Raw genomic sequence first — 19,072 nt, forward strand, 5'->3', positions numbered from 1 at the left:
GCACTATGACTCTGATTAAACATTCATTTATAAAAAGAATAATATAATTGAATTATTATTCATAATAAAAGCTAATATTATTCAACATAATGATACGTCGATTTGAATGTGCGGTATAATTAGCTGGTAGACAACACATGGTTTCACTGCCTTATAGTGATGCATTCAGGGCCCTAGATGTGACTTTTTAAGGATGTATTTATATGATATTCTGTTATATTAATCATTCTTATTATTATATTTATTGTGTGATTAGCTGGTAGACAACACATGGTTTCACTGCCTTATAGTGATGCATTCATTTTATTGTATTGTATTGTATGTGACATGGCTTTCTAAGTTACTTTTTAAGGTTATATTTCATGATATCCCATTACTGTTACCATTATTTGTCTCGGCTGATGGGCTGGTTCATTTAAATGGCTCTACTGTCTCGTATCTCGATGCATTCAGGGTCCTTATGGTTCCTTTTCCTAATGTAATTTATCATACTCCCTCACATTTGACCATGAAGTGGTGGATCCTCTCCTTCTCTCTTTCTCCTTCATGACCGGCCTGAATATTTTGTTTGATCCACCCCCTCGCTTGTGTGGCCGTTCAAAAATTAATGGACATACATCCAGTCGTCTAGCTATCTATCTATCTGCAGGGCGGTGATGTTAAATCTCACTTGTCATAATTGCAGCAAAAGCAGCCTTTTCATCTATTATTGATGGGTGCTTACGAGCTATATATAATGCAGAGAAAAGGGATGGCGGACTAGCATGTATTAAATATCACTTTCAAGGGGTGGGGTGGGGTGGAGGTCTCTTTTGGGCTATCAGAGATGCTGCCACTTCCTCGTGCAGGAGATTGACAGAGGGTTAACAGGAATCTTTATTTGCAACAACGTGTCGTCAGCAGGCGCCCATCTGCTCCCTCTGGTCCAAGTGTGTGCGTGTGTGAGTGTGAGTGCGTGTGTCACAGATGACATCGGTGACAAGGTTAAAGGGGGTGGCGAGTAGGTGGCACCATACATCATCTGCGGCGCCGTACAGCCACAACGAGGTGTGACAAGAGGGGCTCGTTTGTAAGGCAAAGCAGGATTAGGCCGATCCATCTCATCTTTTTTGGGGGGGGTGGTATAAGGAAGAGATGCTGTCCCAGAAGTAATGAGAGGAGAGGAATTCTATTAGCAAAGATGAAGAGGAGGAGGGGGTATGTCTGTCCCACAGGGGTGGTCTTGACTATAGATGTATACTGTATTTCTCACATGACGAAAAGGCTTACTTGCCCCTTGGGGAGAAAAAAAGACTATAAAAATGTACAGTTTAAATGCTAGTCACTCATTATTAGCAAATTAATGAGTTGCTCTTGGTTTTTTCCTGTGCAAGACCAACTAAAGTTCACCAATAGTTCACTCTGTTTGTGCAACATTTGTAAACAGGTTATCGTTATAATGACTTAAAGCACGGGTGTCCAATTAATCTGAATAATCACAGTTTTTTAAAATTAATTCATCATGATTAATCACCAGTAGCAACTACGCTATGTCTAAAATATGCCCATTTTACTCTATTGAACAGAAAGAGAACTGACAGGACAGGATTATATGTATTTGTATGCATGAACAACCTTTGTTGTTGCTTGATAACCACCAATAAACAATAGAAGAAGAAGAAGCTAACTTTAGGCTTTAGGGCGCCATCCACCATTTTAACAAGGATACAAAAACGGCGCCAGGATGAGGCACGGTCAGAGGAGTGAATATGCGTGAGTCTGTGCTATTCTTATGTGTGTGCCTGTCTTTTGCTGTGTTTGTGCCAACTCTCCCTGTCCTTTCTATGCTACGCGGGGCACTGCAGACTTCTGCCCCCATGAATTCTGCCTAGCAACAAGTGAACATTCTGACGATCTACGTTGCTGCTCCTAAAGTCGAATTTCAGTTGTGACGATGCCGAATCGTTTCGGTTGTGTTTGATAAGAGAGAACTGTTGGGGAAAAAAACAGCTGCACATTCATCTTGTGCTCTTTTTTGTAGCTTTTTCGTCCGCTCTCAGCCATCCTTTCTCTCCTCCTTCCCCTCCATCCTGTCTTGCCTCTCATTTGTGATCCATTTTTTATTCATTACTCCCATTTACAACCCCAGCTTTTCACAAACACACTTTGTACGTTTCACTCAGCGCTCTCAGCTTCTGGCTTTCCCCTCGGATTCTTTCCATCTTTATTATCTCTGTGTCTTCTATCTGGTCACGTCTCTTTGTACCTCATACACTTCAGTGTTCTTTACAAGCTGCTATCAATTTTTTCCTCTGTTTTAACCGCTTATTTACAGCATTCCTTATTGGGAATCTGCTCCCTGTAGCACAAATGTCAGCGACTTTATTGAACAATCCTAGCAAGGCAGTGTGTGTCCAGGCGATCCTGTCAATGTGAATGCACGGTTGCACAGACAGTGCATAAATCAAAGATATATTGCTGAATAGAAGAGCTGAGTGAGCGGTGAATGCGTTCCATGATGAAAGCAGAGAGCGCTTGGAAACTTTTTAATGTTCAAGACCTAAAATAGACTTTTGGATGAAAAATCTTCTCTGCACATTCTAACTTTAGCCAAATAAGGTAACCACAAATATTGGGAACCGTGCTCGGTATGATGCAGTGATGCATACTACAACCACAATAATAAGACATAATGTCAAACGCAGGCAGCTCCTGTATTAGATCTCATTAGATTGTGTCATAATCCATAGGAATCCATCGTTACTGTATAGCGATATGACTAAACAGATTGCAAATCTCACAAATTAGTGTAAGTCCCCTTGGGGAGATGCTAACCCTAATGACACCATCAGAATTATTTAATGGAGTCTGTAAATGTCAGGATCAGTCTAGCTAATAAAGACCAAGCAGCCTATTGAATCTTTCATGAATGACTGTATTTTACAACATCATCAAGCTGCAGGAATTGCAGTGACAGCGAAGGAACAGGATGAAAAAATTTGCTTAGAGACGACAAAATCAGGCCTTAGACATTCCAGCATACGGTCACATGACCCTCAACGCAGCGTGTTAATTAAAAGGCATGTTGACTTTATACATGCAGCGGTGAAATCCTGAATTCTTTTTTTTTTGCATGTTTGTCGCACTGAAATGTTTCAGATCATCAAACAAATTTAAATATTAGTCAATGACAACACAACTGAACACAAAATGCATTTTTTAAATGAAGTTTTGTTATCATTAAGGGAGAAATAAATCCAAACACACGACATGGCCCTGTGTGGAAAAAGTGATTGCCCTCCTGCTAAAACATAACTTAACTGAAATTTATTGAGATCTATCAGTCTGGAAAATGTTATAAAGCCATTTCTAAAACTTTGGGACTCAAGCAACCTACAGTGAGAGCCATTATCCACAAATGGCACAAACATGGAACAGTGGTGAACCTTCCCAGGAGTGGCCGGCCAACCAAAATGACCCCACGAGCGGAGCAACAATTCATCTGAGAGGTCACAAAAGACAAACATCCAACATCCAACAACATCCAAAGAACTGCAGGCCTCACTTGCCTCAGTTAAGGTCAGTGTTCATGACTCCACCTAAGAAAGACACTGGGCAAAAACAGATTGCGTGGCAGAGTTCCAAGATCAAAACCACCACTGAACAAAGACAACATTAAGGCTCGTCTCAATTTTGCCATCAAAACATCTTGATGATCCCCAAGACCTATGGGAAAATAATCTGTGGTCTGACGAGACAAAAGTTGAACTTTTTGGAAGGTGTGTGTCCCATTACATCTGGCGTAAAAGTAACGCCGCATTTCAGAAAAAAAAAACATTTTAATATCAGCAGTAAAATATGGTGGTGGTAGTGTGATGGTCTGGGGCTGTTTTGCTGCTTCAGGACCTGGAAGACTTGCTATGATAAAATGGAAGCATGAATTCCGCTGAAGGAGAATGTCCGGCCATCTGTTGGTGACCTCAAGCTGAAACCAACTTGGGTCCTGCAGCAGGACAATGATCCAAAACACACCAGCAAGTCCACCTCTGAATGGCTGAAGAAAAACACAGTGAAGACTTTGGAGTGGCCTAGTCAAAGTCCTGACCTGAATCCTCTTGAGATGCTGTGGCATGACCTTAAAAAGGCGCTGAAGGCTGGAAAAGCCTCCAATGTGGCTGAATGACAACAATTCTGCAAAGATGAGTGAGCCAAAATTCCTCCCCAGTGCTGTAAGAGACTCATTGCAAGTTAGCACAAACGCTTGATTGCAGTTGTTGCTGCTAAGGGTGGCCCAACCCGTTATTAGGTTTAGGGGGTCAATGACTTTTTCACACAGGACCTCCCTGTCCTTTCTCTGCTGAGTGGGACAGTGCGAGCCCTAAGGTGCTTCAGAAACCTTGTTGCACTCTTTTTTTTCGTGGGGTTGAGGATTGAAAAACAACTCTCGCTACAAATGGAATCATAGTTTGAGGGCAGCTTGTAGTAAAAAAAGGAAAAAAGGACCTGTGGTGATATGGCTTGAGGGGCAAGTGAGGCAGTGCCCCATCATATCCAGCAGAAAACATGATGGGTGCAAAAAAACCCTACAAAATCCTACAGAGCAGGGATTCAGTTGTGTAAATAATTCTTAAACTCAGCAGTAGTTTTTTCTAGTTGCTTTGTTTGACTATGTTCCTGTCGTCTGTCCCTGTCCTTTCTCTGCTGAGTTTGGCGGTTGAATCCTCATTTTGGACACAAGTTAGACCTCCACTGTTAAAAATCGGGTGCTGGAATCACATGAATTACGCCTGGGAATGACGTGCTAGCGATGTGCAGTGGTCAGGTGACACAAGTACTTCGTTTCACATCACAGGAGGGAGGAACATAAACACGTGCACACAGACAACAGCCATCATCGTTCGCTGCACCCTTGTGAAGGGTACGCCGTCAATTTGTGTGAAGCCATGGGCAGCATGGGTAATAAACATTATCATTGCTGGGAATGGCTTGACTTTGACACTGCAGACTGTGACACTGTGTGTGTGTGTGTGTGTGTGTGTGGGGGGGGGGGGGTTGACATGATGGTATGTTCGAGGTGTGATCATACAGACTGAAGACAGCTCTTGAAGATGATGTAGGTGGAGGAGGAGGGTGGAGAATACAGGAAAGAAGGATTGTCATGGCGGATGGAGGGATGGCTGTCCCACAGAGAGGGAACAGCATGGTGGGAGGTGCTGCCTGGTTTCTGTGTGACATTTTTAACCCTTGTTGTGTCACAGATGAAAACGACATATGGATGGAGTTACATCACTCACATGTAAAGCATGGGCAAGCATGCATGGTTATTAAAAACCACGGAGACCTCTGCCAAGGCTCAAACATTGCTTTTCAAATGTAGCACCTTAATAGTTAAAAAAAAGCCATCCATGGGATACAAATGTTAAACAAATGTAAAAAAAAAAAAAAAAAAAAAAAAACATAAAAAAAAATATAAATGTTAAATTTAAATTACTATTAAATCCATTCCGCGGCATCCAACTTTATTTAAAAAGCACCTTAAAACAACCACAGAGCACCAAAGTGCTGTACGGTGAAGTTACAATACATTTGTAAAATAAACTGAAATAGAAAAAAACACAGGAGAGCGTGTAAAATGCATAAAATAAAATAATAAAATTCTATTAAATAAATGCTCAGTCTGTATAAGATCCTGTAAAAAAAAGCATTACATTAATTTTTTTCAAGTTTTAACATTATAAAATGAATATAAAGATAATATAAAATATATTTAAAATAGAAACGTATAATAGTAAAAATTAAATCCAAATAATATGTATATTGTAAGTAGGTATATTTATTTAATTAAAAAAAACAAAAAAAAACATTAGTCCCAAAATAACGTCCTCTAGCCGCCTTTTTATCTGAATTTGCCCCCAAATTGAATTGGTCCATCTTTGGACGCTTCCATCAAGTTTTGTAGAAATTGTCCGTGTATTCTTTGCCGTAATCCTGCTAACTAACAAACAGCAGCTACAAACTCGCACCAACAAAAAAATAACCTTGTTTAAAAATAAGAATAATCGAAAGCAGTTAGCTGCTTGTGTTACACACTAGGACAACCAACAAGAGGATCTTAAATTACACCTCCATTCAGCCTCTTTTTGAATAATTTAGTGCTTATTGACATTGTGAGTAGTGTCCAGCGTCCCTGTTAACGAGCGCAAAAGGGGACAAGAACACTTATACAGTAGTCAGTCTTTAACATTGTGGACTCATGTTGCTCGACACGGCAAGAGTGTCTGGTGTCCAAAACAACAGCAAACTCGGGTTACATTACGAAAGGACACAGATCCCTCGCTTCGTTGTTCTTCAGCCTTCACTAACCTACGGAGCCTGTTTTAGTTTTATGGAATTTTAAAGGAATTTGGTACAAAAACAAAACAAAACCAAATACATCGGAAACAGTGCAGTGCACACTCCAAAGCACTGGGGGCAGCACCTTCTTGCCCAGTGTATAATCCCTACAGACAATGTGACGAATAATTTATACAACTTTATAATCATTTAGTGTTTTTTCTCGTCATTTTGCTGTATTTTACTTGCTTGCTCTTGAAACACAGAAACAAACAAAAAACTGACCTACTCTTGTTACATTTATAAATTAATCTTAATACATCAAATAAATAAATAAATAATATACCACTCTTCATATGTCATCAGCCTTATTTTAATAAATTAACGCAAACGACACAAATGACCAACAATTATTTTACCTCGGTAAATCGTTTCCTGGTAATAGAAGTTCAGATATAATTCCTTTTGTATGTCACGTTCATGCATTATTGCAAGGGTAAATTTTGGAATTACATTTTTTAAAATATGCAAAGCAAAAAAGACCGCAAAAAAACTTTATTAAACAAATATACTAAATTAAAATACAAGTTCATAGTCAAAAGCAAAAAAATAGATACGGTATACAGTAACGCCTGATTATAAAGGTAAAATGCTTCCCTCTGGTGGTTACCATTGAGAATTACAGTTTTACCAGTTAATTTCATTCTGTACAGAGAGAGGTACAGTCTAAATTTGTTACATTTTCATGACGACGTATGCGTGTTAAATTCTAGCGTTTTATACTATTTATTTACAGCGTAGTTTTGATTGACGGCGGTAAACTAAAAAAGTGAAAACATAAGTCTTTCCCGATTACGTCATTACTACGGCGAGCGAGAAGGCGTTCCCGGAAAACGAACAAAAACAGGGATAATGAGGATTATTCTTTTAGCAAACAAACTGATGTAATAAAATAGTAGCTTTACAAGATGGAAGGAGGCACTGCAGATCACCGGTGATAGACACGCTCCGCCCCGCTTTCGCTGGAGCGGATTTGGAAATGAGAGAAGCCTTAGGGGTAGCTACTAGTAGGCGGTAGTAGTATTATTACTGATGGTCGTCTACTACTACAAGTAGGGCGTTTACATTGCTCGGATTTAATTTTGAGCCTTTTCGCCTTTTTTAAGCACGACCTTTCTTACTCTGGAACCAGAACGGGTGCTTCTTGTACACGTAAAAGCCCGACATCATGCTCGATATCCGGCTGTGGAAGAAGTAGAGGACTGCGTAACCTGGAAGCATCCGTCTGGAGCTGGGCTGCCACTTCGCAGCATTTTCTCCTCTTTGCTTCCCGTTACCTTCATCTTTTCCCTTCTCTTACTCTACAAGAGTTTATCCATACGTCTTTCCATACTTTTATGGAAGCAAATCAATATTACTTGAATGCAAATGCAGTTTATTGAACTTGTGCAAGCTAACCTAGCTCGCATCACAACCAACAAGAGAACGGTTTACTACCTTCCCGTCTGCGCTTAATTTAGGTAAGTGCAATGAATCTGTTTATGTACATCTTTTTTTTTTTAAGATTTAAATGTCCCTATAACTCTAAGCGAATCATTTGATTGCGTACATGTTGTGTTTTTCTGACGTCACTCAATGCAACTAATGTAATGAGTCACGTGAGTGCTTTAAAAAATGCCACATAATTAAGATAAACTCACCTGTCACACACTGAAGTGCACTAGCACGATTTAGCACAACAACTGCTGGCTTTACAACAAAAAAACTGTTTTCAGCACAATCATAGAGGTAAATGTGGTAAAAGTGCCCTGCATCACAATTAGAGCTGTTTCTAATGTTATTCTCACCTCACGTAACTTTATAAGGCAGCCAAAATGTTAGAAAGAGCCCTCTATGTCATGCCGTTGCACTATTACAACCACTAAAATAAGCACATTGTCAATTTTAACAATTCCTTAATAACATTTCATTAAAAAGTGTCTGCGTTTCAAGTTTACTTTTTACCATAATATAGTCAAACCGGGCCTCGTCATTCCACATATGAGACTTTTTGCTGTGGCTGTGAGATTAAAAGTGTAACTATGACTGGCATGCCCTCATCTTGCAAAGTTAGCTCCAGCAGGCAGGAGTTATACTTTATCCCATGCGTCACCTCCTATCTGTATTTTTATACCCTGACTTAAGCCGCTGTCAATCAAATGCATATTTGAATATGATCTGTTCCAGGCCAGACAGCACGTCAGCACACACTGTCCCTAATAGACAGACACACAGAGACAGTGTGTGTGTTCTGTGGACACCTGTTGGCTGGGCTTTTAGTGCGCTACCTTGGCTGGGAGTGTGTTTTTTTTATTTTATTTATTTTTCACAATCTGACAATTTAATTCCTCAACTAACAGCTGAATAGCTCAGCTCCAGACTTCAAGAGACCCCCCGCCCCCCTGTTGTTGTTGTCCGTCTGCTTGCTTGCTGATCTTTGTACTTTTATATGAGTGCAGCGTTCCATGCTGTGGGCACTGTGTGTGGGACTTGGAGACCCGAGCCCACCGGGTTGGCTCAAACCTTGAGGCTGACAGATAATGTGTACTCATGCTGTGCTGAAAGTAAATCGATAAATAAATGTTGCAGTGAAGAAACATGGGCCTGAGTGACTCAGTCTGTAAGTACTTGGCTTAGGGTCAGAGGGTTTAGCGCTTAGGGGTGTCCAAAGTGTGGTCCTCGGTAAATATATCATTAGATATTGCTTTGTCACCTGCAACACAAAGCTAAGAAATAGAAGGCGTAGTCACCAATGCAATTCCAGTGGTGTTATTAACTCATTCAATCCCAGGCATTTTTCAAAAGACAACCCCTTCAGCGTTCCGGATTATAAAAACGTATAAATACGTCTTTGGTATTGAATGAGTTAATGTAAGATATTTTTAATGACACCCTAATTTTGTTCGCACAGTTAGACAGGATGTGGTGAACAGCGCTCTTATTTTGAAGGCCGGAAGTGTGTTGTGTGTGTTGAGAATGTCTGTTTACGGTTAAGACGAGCTGGGAGCAAGAATAAACGTGCCTTTCGTCATTATTTCACTCAGAATTTGCACGACGTCAGCAGGCATCGTAAAACACAGCGCGTTGTAAACACACTCGTACAGCTGCACTAGCATGCTCAACTAAACTAAGAGAGGGGTTTCAAAGTTTTTTTGAATACTTTTGCCAGGTGTTTCGGGTCGCCGTTTCATCATACTTAGTACGGGAGGGGCGGGCGAGTGTTTGTGATGAGATTCGCCACAATTGAGTGGTCCGCTGGGGTAATACTTCCCCACACAAACGTTCCAATGTCAATTTCTGTGCGATTCAGTAGATTCCATTTTTATTGGCCAATTCCGTCCACGATTTCCTTAATGCAGCAATCATTTGAGCCCTTGGGCAAGTTACTGGAGCTTTAACCGTTCAGAAGCGAGGTAGGATTGCAGCTGCCCCTTTTCCCGATGCAAAGCTTTTCTGTAGGTAAAAGTAGGCAAAATTAGGCTAATCGACAACTTTTTTTGATATTTGATTAATCGTTTTTTTATTCAAAAGTGTAAACATCCTCTGATTTCAGCCTCTCAGATGTGAATATTCTTCCTTCGTCATCCATGAAGGCAGACCTATTATCTTTGTGTTTCAGGCAAAACAAGATATTCACACATACTGTATGAGCTATGACTTTGGAAAACAGTGAAAATGTTTTTGCCTCTTTTCTGATATGCGCACCGTAATGGTAACTGTTCCGTCTAGGGCCTAACCGATTACTCGATTAATCGAAACAAGCTTCAGATGAATGGGCTCAGAAAATAATGGTTAGTTGCAGCCAATGAGCTCTTGCACATGTTACTTCTCAGGTGCTCGTTCTCAGTGTAAAGCTGCTCTTTTCTGCAACTTTTCTGTCTATTGAAGCTTTTCCAGTGTTGGAAGCAGATACTACCTGTTGGTCAGCAAAGCCGCTTTTCACTGCACCTTTACTTTTTACTGAAGCTTTTGCACAGGCAAATGTAGGTGCTATGTCGGGTGTCGAGTATATACCGTACCGTGTGGTAATCCACTCATTGACTGAGCAGTTGAGTAATTTCTCTCCTAAAGTCCTGAGATGCTGCAGTGTTGGACTCCACAGTCTCCACTTTGCTGCAGTGCTTCCTTTTCTGGCAACCGTCAGTCTCTTCTTAAATCAAATGTGTCCTCACATATAGAGACCCTCATTCTCCACCACCTTGTCGTCCTCCGACTGATGCATTCAATGCAGCGTGTGTGTTTTATTGTAATTTTGAGTTGCGGTGTTTCTGTTCTGGGTAGTTTTTCAGTAATAAAAACAAAATAAAACATACTGAGAAAGATCTGTGAAAGTACTGCATCATGTGGAGACAGGATTACTGGGATAAGCTTGACTGAGACACCCCCTCTCGCTCCAGTCAGTGAAGAATGAAAGACTCTGTCTGGACTCTGTGGACTTTAAGACGACTGCCCCTTTGTGTGAGTTGTGAGTAAATAAATCCCATAGAGAACAGAGAACACACGCTGCCCGGTGGCTCTGAAGAGTTTGGATGTGCAGTAAAGCATGTGTTTGGGACTTTATCCGAGAAAGGGTTGGCTGTCCAGGTGGAGGTATGTTGTATATTTACAGCAGGGGTGTCCAAACGTTTTCCACCGTACAGGGCCACATAATGAAAAATGAAAGGATGCAAGGGCCACTTTGATATTTTGTCAAGCAACACATGTAGATATGAGAAGAAGTTATATATGTTTACAAGAAAAAACTGCATCTCACCTGTGTGATATACAGTTGTGGAAAAAATGATTAGACCACTCTTGTTTCTGCAGTTTGTTGTTCATTGAAATGCCTGGTACAGCTCAAGGTACATCTATTTGCTTGGACAAATACAATGATGATAACAAATATAGCTCATAAGAGTTTCATTTAAGAGCTGATATCGAGCAAGTCCATGGTTTTCTTGACAATACCAAAATCACCTAAGTTCTTACATGAATAGTTATAGCATTGTACTGCCAAAAATGTAACTCTTATGAGCTATTTTTGTCGTCATTGTTATATTTGTCCAAACAAAGGTACCTTTAGTTGTATCAGGCATTAAAATGAACAAGAAACTGAAGAAACAAGGGTGGTCTAATCATTTTTTCCATGACTGTAGGTGATTTAGATCTTGGCTGTTTTTTTCCCCATTTTTGCTGTATTATTTTTTTTCCAAATGTTTAAACTTTCTTCTTAAATAATCTTCATACATTTTCCCCCCAATATTATAACTTTATTCCCATAATATTATAACTTTTTCCCCAATCTAGTTTTCTAAAAATTTCAACTTTATTTTTGTTTCCTCTAATACTATGACTTAAAAAAAACCAACTTTTTTTTTTTAATTACAGCTGTTTTTTTGTTGTTGTTTTGTTTGTTTAACATCTTTTTTTTTTACATTTCAACTTCATGCTACTCTATGACTAAATGATGTAATTTTTCCTCGTTATTCTCGTAAATTTGCAACTTTTTTTCATTAGGTTTGAACTTTTCTCTCTCAATGTTTTGACTTTATTCTTGTAAAATGACTGCAGATTTTTCAATTTTTGCTCGTTGTGTTTTCATGTATTTATTTTTGTTAAATTATATTTTTAGAATGTACCGTGGGCCGCACTTGGGACACCCCTGATTTACAGCAACCAGAGAAGAAAGAGGTTGTGCAGAATAACCAGTGTGGTCACAGGTTGGTGTAAGTAGCAGAAGACTTGTGGTGGTTTGCTGTGACTTTTCTCTGATCCGCCTTGCTACCCCCCCCCCCCCCCCCCCCCCCCCACACACACACACACCTCCCTCTTCTCTCTCTCTCTCTCTGCATGCGGTCTGTCTTTGGCGCTAAACTTAGCCTCGCTGATTGCTTCTTATTCATCTCCTGAGCAAGAGCGCAGATGTTGAAAGACTTGGAATAGCTCAGCAGGCCGTGTGTGGAACAAAGTCACTGCCAGCATCCTTTCAGTTTCATTGCTCGTATTTAAAATGTAGAAGAAGCTGCCAGTGATTTGACACCCGCTTTGTGGCGCGGCGACACTCGACAGGTCAACTTTGTCAGTCCTTGTAACCCGTGAATGTGGCAATTAAATGCGCTTTAATCTCATCAGTGTGGCTCAAGTCGAGGTCATATAGCAGAGTAAGAGCGGACACTTGCGGTGTGCCACAACATTCTTGTAAATAGTCATGAATGCTCAAGTCCTCGCTTGATTGGGGTGGTGGGGGGGATTAAATAAAAAACTTACATTGAAAACGCAATTTGTGTGAGCTGAATGTTCTGAACTCCTGTTTCGATGCCAGTGGGTAGAATGCTACCTGGAGATCCTTCCATAGCAAGGAGACATTTTTTTCATTTCCATTCATTATTAGATGCAACCTTGAGGCAATCATGCATTCCTTCTAAATATTTCACATTCTGCACTTCTGCAGTTGTTTGCTTCAGTTTCCTCCATCCCGGCCTCGTAGAATGTGAACAGGAACAGGAAGTGGTTGAACCAACACATTGTCACTTAGAAAAAGATGAGCAGATAAAAACTTTGATAAGAAGAAGAATTTCCTTCCTAAGTGTGAAGTTTTTTAATTCTGTCCGGTTAACTAATGACATCATGCGGCTATTGCCTCAGTTTGTGTGGTTTTCATCTTCGAATGCCATATTCTGTCGGTGATATGCAGTTTTTGTGGCACGGATATTCCATCGCTCGTCACACATTTTGCATTGCTCCTATCACAGCTGCAGATTTGTGTCACTTTAGCTCATATTTAGCCTATCCATCACCCCCAAAATATGCTAAAATGTCCTCACATCACTTTACCTTGAAGCCAATCTTTAAAATGTAATGACGTATATCACAAGTACTTTGTTTTGGTCCCCAAACAGAAGGTGGGTCCCACCAATGCTGCATTAACATTTATGTCCCCCATCAGACAGGGAATATCAGTAGACACACACACTTTGTTGCCCCTTTGATGATGACTTTCATTTTAGATATCGGTGGAAGCGGTTGAATCTCCGCACGTCAGGGTAAGGTTTATATTTGATTTCTGATCATAGAAAGCAATTATGGGGATATTTACTTTGATATTTGTTGATGTTTATATGCTGTATGTGCAGGTTGTATTATTATATTACTTTCTCCATGTGTACCTCAGTGCCTCTTCGCTGTCATTTTGACCGTCCGTCCTTGTCGTCTCATTGGATTAGTGTGGCTTGAGCATCAGAGCCGGTATTGTTTTCACTCACTTCACTCATTAGATGGGCGTCAGTGTTGCTGCTTTCATCCCTGCCTCATTCTATTAGCCTGCCCTAATGCCACGACTGTTAATCGCTTCAGGGAGAGAGCACCGCCGCCCGACACCAACCTTTCCAGATGACCGGCCTATTTTTTATGACTCCACAGTGACGCTGGGCTGTCAATAGATGCATGCTGCTCTTTGGTGTACTGTAGTAAAAAGATTCATGGTTGTGTGGTATACGTACACATAGTGAAACATGAAAGGATGCAAGGAAGTTATGTATATATTTTGAGAAAAAGCTCAGCTTTGTGATATAGGTGGAAAAAAAACATATTAGCACCAACTTAGCTCTTTTGTTTCCATTTTTGCTGCCGTTTTTTCCCCCAAAAATATTTCTGCTTTCTTCTCAATAATCTTCGTAAATTTTCTTTTCGTAGCATTATGACTTTATAGACATAATAGTATGACTTTTTCCCCCAAAATTTCTAAATTTGCCAAAAATTACATTTTTATCTCGTTTGTTTTGTTTCTGACAATATTGTGACTTTAAAAAAACAAACAATTCTTTAATATTTCAACGTCTGTGCTACTAGAATGACATTATGTTTTCCTCATAATATTACGAGTTTTTTTTCTCCTAAGAATAAAACTATTTTCTCAATATTTGGACTTTATTCTCTTGTTTTTTCCATTTCTGCTGTTTTTTTTTTAAATTTCCCAACAATTTCAGTTTTCTTCATGTACAATTTTTTGGTAATTCTGACTTTATTTCCATAATATTTTGGCTTTAAATGCAACTTTATTTGCTTTGTTTGTCATAATATTCCGACTTTTAAAAAATGACGTTTTTTCTGTAGTATTTTAACTTTATGCTACTAAAATGCTGTTATTTTTTTCTCATAATATTACGTTATCCTCGTAAAATTCCGACCTTGTCTTGTTGAATACAACTTTTATCTCTTAATATTTAGACTTTATTAAAAAAAAAAAAAAAGTGGCGTCACGTATGAGGGATCCAAATTGTACTATTTATGATAGAGCTCTTGTATAGGATTTCATTAGCATTTGCAAGTGTACCAAATGATATGTCCGGTGAGATGATGGGTTTGGTGCTACGAAGATGAAAGATAACCACGGAAGGAAAGGAAAAGCTTTTTCATGACTGAATCATGGTTTGATTGTGTCATGTGCATACATGTGTACTTCTACAAGGTGGGGCTGGGCAGGGAGAATCACAGATGGTCTGTGTGGTTTACTGCCCCACCTTTTCGAATGTGTGTCAGCCAGTTGTGTGTATCTGGACTGGAGATATAATCAGTGCGGTGACCCACATAAACATCCATCACATCCGTGCGTCAGCCTCCCGCTCCTTTATGTGATGTGAATGAAACCTGAGAGGTTCTAGGACCATTGGCGTAGTGTGCAAACATCAATTCGGAAGATGCACAAAGATGCACACCCTCCCTGGGAGGGGGGCAAAGAGGCTTTGGTGACCCTGCCTTCAGCATGTTGACCTGATTTCCCGTGCGTTTCTGTGCCCATGTGTGTTTATTGATGCGGATTAGTACGGGTCGGACACTTCTGTGCCAGTGGCAAGTGGGGATGATTGTAGACGTGTGTTGCTGCATGGGAATGTGGGCCAGTGCAGGCCAGAAGATTTTCCGGAATGGGAGACTCACATTGTGCCTCCTCCCTCTACCAATTTACAGATAAATGTGGACTATTTCTCCAGAGTCTGCAGGTCAACTCCTGGTCAACCGTTGTCTACCATTAAAGCGAGTGTATTTGGGAATGAATGTAGGGATGGGCACAAACTACGGCTACATTCACACTGCAGGGAATGATGCCCAATTCACATTATTTGTTAAAATGTGATTTTTGTCAGTTTGTCAATGCAAAGCACCCAGGAAGTGACGTGCATGTACAAAAGCATGTTTACGAAAGTAAAAATTACCTCAATTTGTGCTCGCCTTGGCCTGTTAATTAATGATCACTGTTTCGTGGTTGAATACTGACTATTATTTGTCAAAACATGCGCATGTATGAGCAAATTGTACATATTCTTTGACCAAATTAAACATTTTCAATCACAAAAATGGCTAAATGAACGATAATACAAATATAAGTCATCAAGTAGATGTTATATGTGGTGTAATATCTGTTAGGTTGTGTGCGCCTTTAAGAGGCGGGGCCTTTGAAGTGATTTCTTAAATTTCTTCCAGACATGGTTAATTAACAAGCAATTCCACACAACCAACCAACCTCCTGACCACCAATCAATCAATGAATCATTTTGCCCATCCCTAGTTTGGATGCAGTAATACGTCATTGTTGTTATTAAAGTTGTTTTCGAACCCCACTAGGCCGCTGGGTCTAGACAAATGGATCTAACATGGAAGTGCGACACATCTACACTTCTCTCACCCCTATTCACTGTTCAAACTGCGCTGGCTGTCTTCCCAGATTCCTATTCATCCCACAGGCATTGTATCTGTTGGGCCCCTTTTTTGTTACTGACTGGTGCCATATTCCCTAAATGCTGGTAGCAGCTACAGGTCACGGTTTGTAGGAGTGCTCTCTAGAGTGCAGAACAGTCCAGCAAAATGGTGGTTAAATACAGGTGAACAAAGAAGAAAAATTTGCTGCATTTTGTCTAGTTTTGTGCATGTTGGCTTACTGCAAACCAACGATTATTAGAACCTATGATTTTAGAACATGTTAATCATAATACGTCCTTGGTCTCTGCTCTATCCCCAGTTGTGTGTGAGTCCAAGCTTATCCATGTCTCCCTCGGCATCTGATGGAAGATAAAGCATCCACCAGGTTTGCCATGGTTTCTAGACTGCCCAAGTTTGGCGGGCGTTCTGCGAGTGGCGGCGCCGCCCCCCTGTCCAACGGATTACCTACCCAGGATGCCAAGACAACCACTCCTCCTCCTGCAGTATCACGGCCAAATGGTGTGATTCGAACCTCTCCTTTTTCCCTGAAATGGAAGAAAGATGAGGGGATGACCGCCTCCAGTGTCACTGCCCCCACGAGCCCTGTGGATGGAGGTAAGGATCAGCCTTCAAGACCACTTTCCGCATCGGCAAAGGCCCCTGGGACGCCTATAATGCGGAGGTCTGGTGCATTGATGGTGGCTGCCTCGAGCCCCAAGGCCATCCCGAAGCAATCCTTAAAGCTTGGTCCCAAAGAAGGAGCCAAATTGGGTCAAAGCCCTATGAACAGAGTACCTAAAACGGACCAGAATGACTCTGCAATCTCCGCAGGGTCTGATTCCCGCCTTGCACGACCCAAGTTGTATTCCCCAAGAAGCAGCTCCCAAGACAGCCTTTCCCAGTCCAGCGAAAGCTTGAAAACCTTGGCGCTGGACAAGATGGTGCGCTCAAACAGCTTCACCCACTTCAAGCAGATTCCTTCTCCCAGCAGCCAGCCAATGATACGCTCGTTCTCCTTCACCCGGGCTGTGGAACTGGCCAAACCGCTCACCAACACTCAGCTCAGACCGCCTCGGAGTAGTTTCCTCAAACCTCCACAGCTTAGCAATGGAAGATTAAGTTTAGGACCTGGGGGGTTGAATGTAAGCCATGCAGGGTCTGGTTCTTCTGGTGGTGGGATTGGAGCTCTTCAGTATAGCAGAACCCCTCCTGCTAGCTCCTCTTCAAATTCTCCAGCGCAGACGACTCCCAGTGCTCTGAAGAAGCCTCTACTCTCCACTTTGAACAAGTCACTGGGAAGCACTAACGGCTCTTTGGGCTACAGGCAGGCGAAACCTGGACAGACCAAGCTGGGAAAGACTTCTTTTCTTCCAGGTTGGCTTAAAGGAGACGTCAAACCTTCGTCTGCCCCTCAATGTGGAAACCCCTCAAAGATGGAGAGAGATGCTGAGCCAGCTGGAAAGGCTGAAGACTCTCATAATGGTCAAAGTCCTGCTGACGGAAAAGAAGAGGACAACAATGGGCCAATACAAAAGTCAGCAGACCAGGGAGGAGGTGATGGTCAGGAGGACATGTCCCTGTCTTCTGCTTCCTCCCTAGACAGAGAGAACACCAGTGAAGAGTTTCTAGACGACTTGGACAGTGTGGGAGATGTGTTGAGCGATGGCGATCTTCATGATAACAAGAAGTCTGGCTTTGATAGTTTTATCAGCGAGAACTGTGACTGGGATCTGGCAGGTAAATCAATCCATTTAACCAAATTCGTCCTCATGTTGGACTTCTTGTTTACACTTTTATGTCTTGTGCAGACCACGATGAAGAGAGCCCTATGCAGGACTCGCAGGGACCGCTTGTGAGGTCTCTAGTGGAGGGTGATCTCTGCCAGGCTTTATCCTTGGAGCTGTCACCTTCCAACAGCTCTGGGGGGACCTACATGTGGGATGAAGAAGGTCTGGAACCACTTGGAGGACCCGGGACGCATCCATGTGATCTATACGATGACTCCGAGCTCAATAGCATGGTGCGTCCCATTGACATACAGTATCTTCTAAATATAAATACATCACTCACATTTCAGCAAAGCACTTTTATGACAGTGTATGTTCTCAAGTGACATTACTATAGGAAGTAAACTTGGATGTACTTTATAGCAGCCAGTGTACAGCTTGTATTGCAGTGGAGATTTACTATCCACTGAAAATCAGTCAACACACAGCCATTAATGTCTAAATAGCTGCCAACACAAGTGAGTAGCAAGATAATTATGTCTTGCATAGAGGCAAGCATGGTGATGGCAGCATCAACGTCAGGGGCCACACGAGTGCTGCCAGCACTGGATGAGCTGTAGTTCAGACATAGTCAAGCATAGCATGATCCAGTCCTTTATCCAAGTTTCATTTCTGTAGTAATGTGCCTTGAGAGTATATAATAAAATGGTTGCTGAAATGTGAGGGCTTTACTTTTGTGAAATAGCTGTGAACATATAAACTGTACACTCTTCGCTTCACTCTACGCTCAGTCCTGTACTCATAGGAAGTGGAGAGCGTGCCATTGTTTGGTTGGGAAAAAAACAGCCTCAAGTGAAACAGCAAAGTCCTCCATACAGAGACTTATTTCCATGGACAAGTATGTTCCACAAAAGACTGCTTGTAGAAAAGTGCACGTTTACATTTCCATAAGAAAAATCTAGGTTTCCATATATGGAACATGGAACTACCAAGATCAACAATCACGTCTCATTAAAGGGATGTTTAATGGGAAATGTGACATTTTCAACATAGTAGTGTTAAAATTTTGCCGAACAGTGCGTGTAATACTGCTAGTTCAACTGTAGCCTACCAGAAAAGTCATTCATCGCCGTCTTCATCCTCCTCTTGGGAACTAAAACTGTCGTCGTCTTCAGCTTCAGAATTGATAGCCTTATAATTCCTTCAGTCCCTCCCTCTCTTTCATTGTCGCTCTGGGTATCACTCTCGATTCAAGGCAAATTAGCCCTTAAGCTTGAGCTGTACTCTTCATCACGCAGTAGTCCAGCAGTCAAGTAATCCTA

At 41.2% G+C, this 19,072-nt stretch overlaps 1 protein-coding gene across 11 annotated transcripts in view; it reads left to right on the forward strand.

The window, feature by feature from the left end:
• Positions 1-19,072, forward strand: part of ccser2a (coiled-coil serine-rich protein 2a) — a 91,896-nt gene that overhangs the window by 6,691 nt on the left and 66,133 nt on the right. For 3 of the 11 annotated variants that reach the window (XR_008573694.1, XM_054799064.1, XM_054799062.1), the window contains exons 1-4: positions 7,051-7,832; positions 11,963-12,056; positions 16,343-17,760; positions 17,832-18,043. Coding sequence is in view for 10 of the 11 variants with exons in the window: in XM_054799064.1 (XP_054655039.1) it covers positions 16,386-17,760; positions 17,832-18,043 (1,587 nt within the window). In the remaining variant the exon portion in view is untranslated. Of the gene's footprint in view, positions 1-7,049; positions 7,833-11,962; positions 12,057-12,157; positions 13,374-16,342; positions 17,761-17,831; positions 18,044-19,072 lie in introns of those variants that run through there. The other 8 variants (XM_054799057.1, XM_054799058.1, XM_054799054.1 and 5 more) reach the window with 8 other exon arrangements.

Source organism: Dunckerocampus dactyliophorus, chromosome 14 (genome assembly GCF_027744805.1).
Source record: "Dunckerocampus dactyliophorus isolate RoL2022-P2 chromosome 14, RoL_Ddac_1.1, whole genome shotgun sequence".
NCBI lineage: Eukaryota > Metazoa > Chordata > Actinopteri > Syngnathiformes > Syngnathidae > Dunckerocampus > Dunckerocampus dactyliophorus.